General features: G+C 35.6%; 1 protein-coding gene across 4 annotated transcripts in view; it reads left to right on the top strand.

Moving 5' to 3' along the window:
• The window catches only part of PARPBP (PARP1 binding protein), a 41,799-nt gene that overhangs the window by 15,733 nt on the left and 13,565 nt on the right, over positions 1-12,501 (top strand). For 2 of the 4 annotated variants that reach the window (XM_027661487.1, XM_027661478.1), the window contains exons 7-8: positions 7,352-7,535; positions 10,885-11,063. In XM_027661487.1, coding sequence (XP_027517288.1) covers positions 7,352-7,535; positions 10,885-11,063 — 363 coding nt within the window. Of the gene's footprint in view, positions 1-7,351; positions 7,536-8,398; positions 8,522-10,884; positions 11,064-12,501 lie in introns of those variants that run through there. The other 2 variants (XR_003530636.1, XR_003530639.1) reach the window with 2 other exon arrangements.

Here is a 12,501-nt window from a genome sequence, read left to right on the forward strand (position 1 = left end):
CAAACCTGCGATAACCAGGTGTCTGTATTTGCTACGTCACTAGAAAACTGAAGTATTTTTGGTTGTTTACTTAGTGATTGGAGGTCTGTTATTTCAGTTTCGTCTTGATACAGTGGAGATCTTATGAAACTTGTACCTGCACAATTTACAAAGTAGCTAAAAACGTGCTGGGACATGGTGGGACACATGCTGAAAAATGTTTTCTTCATCTACTTCAATCAAGTCCTTTGCTTTGGAAATCTGGAAACCAAACTGAAGATGCTGGACACTGGTGGGATTTGCTTAAGGATATCTTGAACATAGTGGGAGATATTGTGCAACCAAGTAACTCCTAATCTGTGGAGAATTAAAAAAATGTGTTTCTCGTCTCCCCATCATTCAGCTAAGAAAGTGAACAGTAGATGAGATGAGGGAAGGAAAATCTGTCAAACAGAGAAGAAATTTAATGAAACTATGATGATTTGTTTTAACTGTGGCACTCCTGATAGCAGGAGATATGGAAAGATAGAATGAACTTTGGCAGTTTCAAGGTGTATTCACTGAGCAGAACAAACATTCTCACAAATCTCTGGCATGCTGAAATAGTTCAAGTTTGCCTCTCCTTGTTCTCCAGATGCTTAAGATTAGAAGAAATCGCTAATCTTTCAAGAATCAGTAACATGAACATTCCTTAACATTTGAGGATGCTATAAAACTTGTAATGCTAAAACTGTTTATAGATACTGTACATATAAGACTTGGACAATGTTTATACAGTAAATGGAGAGCTTGGATGTTCTTTTTTGTGCCTGCTTCTTGTCAAGGAACATATCAACAATGTATTTGTCAGTGAAGTGGATGACTATTATACACCTTAGGGTCTGAAAATTCTTGTTGGTGTGAATGAAAAAATGCAGTACTAATTAATCATTCTGGAAATTCTTTTCTTTAAGGCCAAAAGAACTTAATATATTTCTGGAATGACTTTTTTCAAGCTCGGTAAAAGTGTGACTTAAAACTGAACGATGGGAAGTCTTTTGTCGTATTGGTTGCTGCACTTGATGGTTCATATAGGGGAGGTGTGCATATACATATATATACTGGTTTTGTGGAGTAGGAAAGTTGGGAGATTGGCAGCACATCTTCTCCTAGGAGTTGGGCCCTGCCCTCGGTGCAGGCAGTGACCACTGGGTGTCACCATCGCCCAGCTCACATCGGAGCTCGTTCGAGCTCTCCGTGTTGTTTCACTCAACCCATTGGAGTAACAGCGGAGCTTCGGAGCGGGTTTGCATTTCGGGTCCCTGAGCAGCCTCCTGCAGCCGGTTGTAGCAGTTATACAGCTCACCTTGATCATGTGGATTAGTGCATTCAGCTTTCCCTTGACAGAGAAAAATACTATTTCTTGTATGTTGCCTTTGTGAAACTGTGACTGCATCTGGAGATGCAGTATTTTGGGAAAGACAGCATATTGTACTTTATCTGGGCTTGTGCTGAATGTTTGAGTTAATTGGACAGCTTTCACGCAGCACTGAAGTTTTGTGGTCTAAAGTTACTGGAAAGTTGTGTGAGTGAATGCAAAACATTGTATATAGGATTCCTTAAACTTAGAATCATAGAGTAATTCAGGTTGGAAGGAACATCGGGAAGTTTTTGGTCCAACATCCCACTCAAACCAGGGTTAATTATGGGGTCAGCTCAGGTTAATCAGGGCTTTATTCAGTCGGGCTTTGTGCAGACTCCATCCTTGGAGGTTTTCAATCTCCCTCTTGGCAACCTGTTCCACTGCTTGTGTCTTCATGGTGAAAAGTTGTGGGTTTTCTTTCTTATATAAAGTTGGGACCTCTCTTGTTTCAATTTATGTCTATTGTCTCTTTTCACTAACTGTCAACATGAGGAGGCTGCCTCTGTCTTCTTGGTTGCCACCTTGTAGTTATTGGAAAGCTGTCAGTAAATCCTCTCAGAGCCTTCTCTTCTCCAGACTGAACAAGCTGTTCCCTTAGCTGCTTCTCACAGGGCATGTCTCCCTGACCATCTTGGCAGCCCACTGCTGAACTCACTCCAGTTTATCAGTGTCTTTCCTGGACTGGGGGCCCAGAACTGGATGCAGTATTCTAAATTTGGTCCAACGAGTGCTGATTAGAGAGGGATAATCACATTCCTCAGACTACTGGCTACGCTACTGTTAATGCAGCCAAGGATACTGTAGGCCTTCTTTGCTGCCAAGGCATACTCCTGGCTCAGGGCTAGCTTGCTGAACATGCACCAAGACTCCCAGGTTCTTTTACATAGAGCTGCTCCCCAGCCTGTATCATTGCAAGGGATTATTCCTTTCCAAGACTTTGCATGTGTTGTTAAATTTTGTATGGTTCCTGTCAGCCCGTTCCTTTTGTCTGTTTAGGTATCTTTGCGTGGCAGCTCTACCCTCAAGCATATCGACAGTTCCATCCAATTTGGTATCATCTGCAAACTTCATAAGCATGTATTTTTATCACTGAGTCACTACCAAAGACAACAGAAAAAAGCAGGTTTCACGATTGGCCCCTATGGTACTCCATTTTTACTGGCCTCCAGATAAAGTGCAACATGTTTACTACTTTCTGAGCTCGATCATCTAACCAGTTTTTTCCTTATCTAATTGTCCATCCAACCAGACTGTCTTTTTTTTCTTGCAGTGATTTACTTCTCTCTTTGTCATGGACCTCCCCTGGTCACCATGACTTTTCAGAGATGGTATAGAGTGGTCTGATGGGTGCATTTGCCAGTTCTATTAATATTCTTGAATGCAATCCATTTGGTTCTGTGTGCTTGTATGTACTCAGTACTGGCAAGTGAAGTCTGATTTGATCTTTATCCACTGCTGACAATTCTTTTCTGAAAGTGTTCTCTAACCAGGAGCCTGGGAGACCATCTTGGTGAAGACTGAGGCAAAGAAAGCAGACAGTCCCTCAATTTCATCTGTGTCCACACTGTTGGACTGTGCCTTTCAGCAAAGGTTCCTCATTGTCTTTGTTCAGTAGGTGAAGCTCCTTTAACATTCCTTGTGATTCTCAGCTCCAGCTGAACTTTGATTTTCCTGACAACAAACCTAGATGCCCAGGCAATGTTTCTAGATAGTTTGTAACCCATCCCTTCTTCACCATCCTGTGTGAAGCCCTTTTGCATTCAAACTGTCATCAGTTCACTGTTTGAGCCAAACTGGTCTACCAATATTTCTACATATTTCCCTAAGCATTGTGATGCTTGTAGTATTATTGTGCTTGTAGTATTATTTTTGTATAATATAATTAATGTTATTATAATTAATAGCATCAAATTTCCTGAGCTCCTTTACCATTTATAACTTTCTCACATGAGATTCCATGGCTGCTTATCAAGAATCTTATTCTGGGAAGAATACTTGTTTAGTTTTACAGAAACTTTATCACCAGACTTAAGTAACTTAGCTTGGTATGGAGAATATGAAGAGTCTCTCCAGTTTCTTCCACCAAACTAAAAGAGAAATTTTAGCCAATACAGCAAAATCATTATCAGCAGCAATGTGGAAAAATACACAGCAAGAGAATTCTTTTTTGCTGTGTTTTTATCATGGATCTAATGATCTGCAAAACTCCAAAGGGTCTAAGGTAGAGTCTTCACCTAATATAAACTTCTGTAGGGTTTAAGAAATTAGAGTAATAATGCAGGCATCCATTGTTTGAGGTGGAATTTTTATATAAATTCCATCAAAACACTGTAAGTATTTTGATATAGTTATTTTTTATTTTACAGATGTATTCAATATCTAGATAAGTTCACTGATATGATTTTATTGTTGAAATTTTGAAATCTAAGTTAACGTGAACTACTAATTTTCTTAATTTATTCCTATAACATAACTAGAAAAAAACACATTAGAGTTACCTTAAAGGCACAGCTCCTGCTCTGTTAGGAGCATTTGTATTTTGTACTGTTTCCTATATAAATTTTGTCCCACTCTTCTACCCAGGTAAATGAAGCTGACATCTGCTGCTTTGTGTCTGAGAATGGAATTACTGCTGCTCTCTTTCTATAGCTCTAAATTAAAAAAATTAGATAACTGTTCAGTTTTTATCAGGTTCTAAGACATCTTATAAATCCATAACAAAGAAAAAAGGCTGTGATCTCCACCCCACTCCATGATCACTAGGTGTTTGTGATCTGTTGTAAGATATTTGTTCCTACTGCCTAAGTCAGATAGCTATATCTTTATCATCTATTTTTTACCTCTGCTGAAGTTGAAATGAATGAATTAAAATGTTGACCTTAGTGTAATAGAATATTTATATATTCTTTTCTGTTCTTGGAATAGGCTTGAGGAGTCTGTTCTGCTTTTTATCAGATTTTGAGTATTGTCCATTTTCCTCAACTTTTTTTTCTTCTTTATGCTACTTTAGTCTTTTCCACAAAAGATCTATTTCTAGAAAATAAATAAAAGTACTCTTCATCATATTATTTTTTCATACTAAGGCCTCAATTCTGTAAGAAGAGTTCTTGCCAATGCCATTTAGATTTTTGGTAAGGAGAGGAGTTTGTTTAAGTGTAATCTCAGTAGGAACCAAATAGACAAAGCATGCTCTTAGTTTCTTATAAATTAGTTACCTCTACATAAAAAAAAGATGGTTTGCTAAGGAAAAGGAGGTGGAAATAGTCAGCTGGGACTGAGATGATATAAGGTGAGAAGGGTTCAAGTGGGCACAAGATCTGAGAATATTTTTAGTAGAAGCAACCAATGAGAGAAGATATGATTTGTCTGATGCCTAGTTAACAGGTAGAGTTTTACATTGTACTTTTTTTTAAACTCTCTTTAGAAACACTGGTTCAAATAAGGCATTTTTAGCATATGATTCATTTTATCTACATGTAGACATCTGTTTTTCTCTAGCTCACAAGACAGGTGAACTGAATCCCACCTGAAATGTCTACTCTTTTAGTGCTGGTTAAAGCTGAAAAAGTGAAGTTATTCCTTCTGTCAGTTGATCTAAAATGTTTGTGAATTTTTTAATTGAAAAAAAAGTTAATTTAACATTGTAAAACTAAGCATTTAGTGGCTGCTAGTGAAGTCTTAGTTAAGTAGCCTGAGATAGTCTTTAATTGTGTAATCACATGCTTTCCCCTCATCCACCCACCTGGCAGTCCTGGCTGTTGTGGATAAGAAAAAAAGAGTGTAAATTTAGACTGTGTAATGGAAGAAGGTAGTGTTTGACCCTTTCCAGCTGGTGAGGCAAATGAAGAATAGCGATTATCTTAATTAACTGTGCAGGTGCCCAGTGCTACTTGTATAATAATAGTTTTTCTTCCAGCATACGTACATATATATATATATTAAATGTGTGGAAATGATAAGATGTAGATAAGGTCAATATATCTGTAGACAGAAAGAATTGAATCTAGTTTTCATGGGGAATTTCAGTCAATCCTTTCACCTGCTTGTTTGTCTTGGAGTTCTAGGTTCGGTGCAGTATTTATGGAACAGATACTCCTCATTTAATACAATACTTTTCTCTTTTGAGGATATTATTTTGAAAAGTGTAAGTTTAGGATTGAGGAAAATAGAGCAGTTTGGCAAGAAGCATCAAGAGACTTGGCTACAATTCCTATGTGCACCTCTGAAACACAACTCTTCTTCAGCAGTGCTTTCTTCTTACCTCTGGACAGCTTGCAGTGGATTTTATTTTCCTCCCTTTGAACTTTTCATTCTTTTGTGGTTAAATTGAGTTGTGGGGTTTGGAGCAGTGGTGCAACAGCATCTATTTTATTTTTTTTTTAAACTGTCCTTTCTAAGATCTGGATGAGTCTTGACTTGTGGACAGAGAGACTTGACATAGTAACTTTTCTTTTGGCCATGTACTTACATTGTGCTTAAATTTCTGCAAAGGGTAATTTTTTCTACTTAATGAAGCCTGCAAATCTGATATGAATTGAATAATCTTTAATCTGTAAAAGTGTGGAATTGCTGAGAATTGTGGGGAAATACTTGGATTTTACCCAGAAAAAAGAAAAAAAAAAAAAGAAAAGCTTCATGTTAACTTCAGGTTTTCTAAGTTATTTGCAGGAGTCTTGTTCAACCAGAATAAACCAAAACAGTAAAGTCCCTGGCTCAGTTCCCTTCATGTATTTTAACTGGAAACAATATAAACAAACTATTTTTCCTCTGACTCAATTCTTATTCTTACCTAGTTCTGCCCAATTATTTTATATTTTATATGAACGTAGACATGCAGAGTTTCATGTGGTGGAGGTTCTCCCAACTAGAATTCTAAAATTGATCTTCAGAATATACCTTTCTTTGAATTTGCAGAGTAATCTTTTAGGGTAATTCGGCAGGAGTGTGAAGGACAGCAGTAAGCATAGAGGAACTTGAAAATAAGTTATCAAGTCACTCTTGGCTGTGTGACCTGGAGTAATAAAGCCATTACTTCGGGTTTTTGACAGAACTGTGATTTGCAGCATTATAGATGTATCTAAAAATTCTATTGTAAGTGCCAGTAGCAACTCAAGAGTTCAAGGTCTGTGAGTAAATATGGAGTTGTTTTGTACCGTCCATGGTATGGTTAAATCTGTGGTGTCCGAGCTATATTGATGTTAGGTTACAGTCCACATGCTGCATTTCTGCTTTGATCTGGATTATAAACCTAATTAATAAAAAAAAAAAAAAGCTTTTAGGAAGAGGTACATTCTGATGCAGGAGAGTTGAGTAGTTCTTGTAACACCTTATTTTCTTTGCCCAAACTCAAGCAATGATAAAGCATACTTAATGTTTTGTGTAGATAATGGACAAAATTATTAAGCTTTTAGCTCGAGGGTTTATTCTGTCTTTCACAAAGTCTTAATTAGTTAAGACACGTTTGCTGAAGAAAGAGATTATCAGAATGTGCCTTTATAGCAAACAGTGATGTTCACGTGGTCTAATTGCTATCTATTTAAATAGAATTGAAAGCAGATTGGAATTTTGAAGCACCTTCACAAAGCACAGAAGACTCAGAAATTTAATAGGGTATTAAATGGGAATGCATGTTTGAGTGAAAAATGTTGTTTACTCTTAAAAGTTTATGAGCAAAACAGTAACTGTAGGTTTGAAGAATGTACTTCTCTTTGAACTTTTAAGAAGTTAGTTTTGTGTTGCAGCTCTAAGTATTATTAAATGCTAAATTCATTACCTTTCCTTATAATTTTCGGGGTTTTTTTATTTTTTAGCAAACTATTATGTTGGACAATACTTCTACACTGCTGTTTGATTTAAAAGATCAAAGCTGTTCTCTTTGATTAACTGTGAAGACTGGCTATGTTCAACATTAATAGGTATACTAAAGTGTTGCCAAGATTAATGTGGAGATGACCCTGTGCCTATTTTCAGAATCGCAGGGGGGCGAATTCTGTCAACAGTGAAGATGCATTTGATAAAAGGCCGAAGCAATGGGGATCCTTTCTGTCAGGCAGTAGAGGAAGTTGTACAAGATTTGGATTTGAAGATTAAAAATATTATCGATTCACAACAGGAAATCTTGACTGCTAGCACTACTGGAGTCAGTCCAACACGGGTAATGGGACTTCTTTTGTTCTTTTTACTATTTAGCTTTTATAAGAAAGCAAATGTCTTTCGCCTGTTTTGTTCTTTTCTATTTTTAAAGGAATATCTGTAATCTTTTCCTAACAGTACAGAGTAGTAGTGTCATTTCCTCTACACCATAGTTTTAAACCTGTTGAAAGACTTACACTTCAGGATTACACTGTGGATTTCAAATAGCGGATTTGCTTAAATTAAATTTCTTACCTCGAAATTAATTTATTTGTGCAGTTATTATAGATGTAAATACTTAAATGTGTTGGGTTTGCCACTAATTGAAAGGCAGTAAATCTCTAACAAATTTCCAAACAAAAGAAACTCATGAAAGTAGAATTAAGATTTGAGAACATATATCAGTAATTTTTGATTAAAATACACAAGTTTAATTAGTTCAGCATCAAGTATTTCAAAGTGTAAGACATTTAAAATAAGGTTAAATATGAAAAAAGTCTAAAACATGGTGAAATGTGGAGCGGGAGTGGAATAAAAATAAAAACCTCAAGCATTTAATATATAAGTTTTTTTTCTTTTGGTGTTTCAAGACACTAATGAAACTATTAATGATTTTAATAATTTTAATCATTTTAATGATTTTAATAATTTTAGTAATGGAAGGAATCAGGGTATTTAAAATTCTGTAAGACAAGTATAGAGAGCACAATAAAGGAGTCTGGTAAGAACGGGTGGAGGGGTCCTATTCTGATTAATTGGTGATAAATTACATTAATTTGAAAAAGTCAAGTCTGTTTTGCCCATGATGGTAATTGGTAAGTGAATAACCTGTCCTCATCTCCACCCCTTGAGCTTTTTTTCAAGATGTTTTCCTGTTTTGTTTAGGAGGAGGAAGGATAGAGCAGCTTGGCGAGCAACTGGCAGCTTGTCAGGGTCAACCCACCATAGTCCTTTGTGGTGCTCAGTGTGGGCCTGAGGAATTAGAGATAAGGACAGTAGTTGAGAGAGGTAATGGGCAAAATGTGGACTGAACATTGACAGAGAGCAGTGTAAGTGTGTGAGGAATTTTTTTTATGTAATTGTGAAGGGATGAGGGGTAGAGTGTTTATAAATTGTTTCCCTTTGTCAGTGTCGTGTTTGTTATTTTGGTTTTGGTGTAGGAAATTTTTTGTTGATGTAAATGAAGTCTCGTGAAGATTTGTGATGAAGGTATATTTTAATGATTATTCTTAAACGTGATTCATAGAGACAAGGGGTGGAAAAGGGAGATTAGACAAATATTAAGACGGTGATATCAAGCGGCATCTGTTAGTGGAGCTTGGTGTGGAAGAACATTTTACTAAACATATAGAACAGTAGGTTACATTTTGTAATGAAAAAAGAAAGCAAAATTGAAAAAGTCCCATAAGATTTCCAAATTAATTAGAGCTCTATAAAGAAAATAGAGCATCTGAACTGTTCCATTAGGATCTCAGGACAGCAAAGATTAACGCTTTGTGCTGGCTTTTACATAGAACTTGGGTTTTTTGTTTTGATTTTCAATTAATAAAGAAACTCCCAAACCCCGATGCTCTATTTTTTCAGGAAAAATTATTATATTCAGAGTAAGTTCTACTTTTGATAGGATGTTATGTTTTTTCATATGTAAGAGATTGAATTATTTCTTTGAGTGCAAATTTAAAATATGATCTTAACTATAGAGGTGAAAATTATGCCTCCACTAGCTCCTGGGAAGGCTACTTCCTCATAAAATGTACCTGAAAAGAGTTACTTTGTTAGAAAAATGTTTACTTTTCTCCTGGCAGTGGCAGTTTTCTTCCATCATTGCTCAGTTTTCCTGCAAATACCTGTTTTATAAGAATCTAGAGCTCCAGGAAAAGTTATTACTTTATGCAGCAGGAAACAGTACTTCATGTTGAAGCCTGCACGAGTGGCTAATAGGAATTATGATTAATTTCTTCCTAAGAAAATTACTGCTGTAAATGGGATCTGGCTGGTGTTTCTGGAACTAACTAGAATAATCTGAAGTAGCCAATGGTCATTACCCTTGAAAGACTGAGCAACTATTTTATTTAAAAAATAATTTGATTCATGATTTTAAGCTTACTTATTAACCAGGTTTTTTTATTAAAGGGATTATTGTCTTACCCAGAGTTCTTATTGTGCCTTGGACAATAGGATTTTTGCCCGTGTTTAGTTCAATGGGGCGCCATTGTTGTAGTATTTGAGATTTCTGAAGGTTATTTTTTGGTAGTTAGGAGGTCATGTTATTTTCTAAAGATTATTTTTTCCTTTGTGTATTATCAGTCAAAATTATTCCAAATTTGTACTTTTGTCATTAAGACAAGTTTACCATGACACATGTGACATTCAATAAAAATCTATGTTGTGGTGATGTAATGACTGAAGAGGTTCAGAATAAATTTTGAGGAAATTAAACAGTACTGAAATAGGCCAATTCTGTAAAGCCAAGTAAGAACCATTTCTGTAATTGCTATTTCTAGCTATTGATTATAACTTATAGTAGCTGACTGACATGTGTTGCTATGGTTTCTTGAAAGCTACATACACTAATTGATGTAATCAAATACAGAGAGAAATAGAATTTTATCTTTTCAAGACTGTGTTTAAAGCAGTTCACTGATTAGATAAATGCAGTTCACTGCTTGTCTTGTCCTTCAGAATATAGTCAGAGTATTCAGTGTTGCTGTGTATTGGTAAATAAGAAAGCCTATAGTTTTTTAAAAACTACTACTGTGTACTAAGCCCTCAATTTCTCTGTGGAATTCCTAGTACCTTTAAAGAAAAATGTAGCAAACTTGCAGTTCTTAGTCCCATAGTGGCTATGGATTTCTCCATCTGTACTGCTCACTGTTGCATTGAGCACTTCCAGATGTGGATTATTATTTTCTTTAAGGAATTCTTTATTCTTGTGAAAAATCATGAGGAATTCACCCTGTTTCAAACAACAGGAAATGGTGCCAAAGTACCTCTGTTGTCAAATATTGATGGAAATCTCACTTTTAACCAACTGCTTTAGCAGATTCAGTTGGTCAGAGGGGTGGACTTCACCAGAATGTTTTTGTGTACCAGAAAATGGTGTGTTAATTTTCACTGCAGTTTCATCACAGATTTGTATATTTTTCTGTGTGACTTGCTCATCAGTGTGTACTTGTACCTGGTAGTGATCTAAACTCTACTAATTCCTTGGGATAAGAAAAACTTTCCCATGGAGAAGTTTGCCATGTTTACTGCAAAAGGGAAGGAGGGAGTTCTTACACCTTGTGCTGATGTGGGTTGCTTTTGGAGGTGAGATATTGGTCTGACTTGTTGACCTTTCCTGTTTTATATTCCTTCTTATTTACTTTCAGCCAAAATTGCATTCCATAAATCATGGCACTGCATATTGTGGCAGAGATACTGTAAAGGTCTTACTAGTTCTTCTGGATGAAGAATCTGTCCATCCTCCTACCCAGAACAAAGCAGATCTGTTATATGACAATGAAAGCTTAAATTTATTTGGAATCACCTCTGTTTTGACACTCTTCAGGTGAGTATTAAAAGGTTTTTTTGGGTTTGTGTTGTGCTAGTTTGTTTGGTTTTTTTTTTTTAAAGATCCAATACTGAGTGTCTAACAAAGCGTTGATGTTACTTACACAAGGCAAATGACCAAAGTGCAGTCTACTGTGAGATTAGGTGTAAAGGGAAAGCATTTTTAGCGGAGTCTTGAGTTTTCAAAAGTATTCTACCTTCTAATTTGTATTTTCTGTAACTTCAAGATACTTTTGTAACATGGACTTTGAGTACATTTCTGGGCTGCACAAACCCCATGAAGATAATCCTTTGCAGCACATTGCAAATACTCATCTCTTTAGTTTGTACTTCGAAGTTCAAATATGGGCTGTCCAGTGACAGATTAATATTTAATTTCAAGATACCTAAGTTGGAAGATGGAAGATCTTAAAAGTTGAAGAATTGAAGAGTTCCACTAGATTTATTGTTCAACCTCTTTTATGAAACGAAAGGAGCAAGCACATTCTAATAAAACTTTAAAAAAAATTTTAGCTATTAGGAATTCTAAATAAACCTATAATCATTTTAATATAAAAGTTTATAACAACACACTATGGAATATTTCTTTCACTTCTCAAATACCTGTGGATAGCTGTAGCTATATGTTCCTATTTCATTATGTAACAAGCTTGAAATAACCCTGATTTCAGTCTTTTGTTTTTCCATTGCTTCAGATTCAGGTTAATGCTCTGTGTAAATAGAATCAAGGCCCACATGAATTCCTCTGAAACAAACACTGCTATTCAGAGCTAGAAACTTGACTCTTTTTTTTTTTTTTAAAGCAACTCTCCAAATTAAAATAGACTTTAAATCATTTATTTCTGAAGAAGATTGCCCACTGGGTTCTTTGGTTTCACTCACTTCACTTAATTTTTCAGCTAAACTAATTTTCTTGAATATTCCCCAAAAGGATAAGACATTTATTTGACCTCAAATCTTCTTGGTGTAGGTACAAGCAGGTACTGCTATCTGAGAATTTATATAATAATCTAGACAATTGTTGTGTTTTCCTTAGTAATTCCTATTGGTCAATTTGGTTTAGATTTTATGTTCCAATATATAACTTTCTAAATATTTATCTATGTGTTTCCATATACAAATTGGATTTAGGATTAATTTGCTCTAAGAATTGAAATTATGATCCTAAATAATTATTTTAGGAATAAAAAATGAAACTTGCAAACAACACCTATTATCAATTTTTATCAAATCTTTGTGTTCTTCATCTGTCTAGCAGCTGTAAGGTTTCAATTGCTTTATGAATGCTGAACACTTCAATATTCCACTGAATAGCAGCTAAGGTGTCACTCTGATTTGTGCCAATGTGCAGGCATCCCTACAGTACACTTTTTAGTTATGTCTCAAGTATTTGATCAAGAGTGTTTGCAGCTTTTTTTGTCCATCTGTTATTAGTA

The sequence above is a fragment of the Corapipo altera genome, unplaced genomic scaffold (assembly GCF_003945725.1).
Source record: "Corapipo altera isolate COAL_440 unplaced genomic scaffold, ASM394572v1 1, whole genome shotgun sequence".
NCBI lineage: Eukaryota > Metazoa > Chordata > Aves > Passeriformes > Pipridae > Corapipo > Corapipo altera.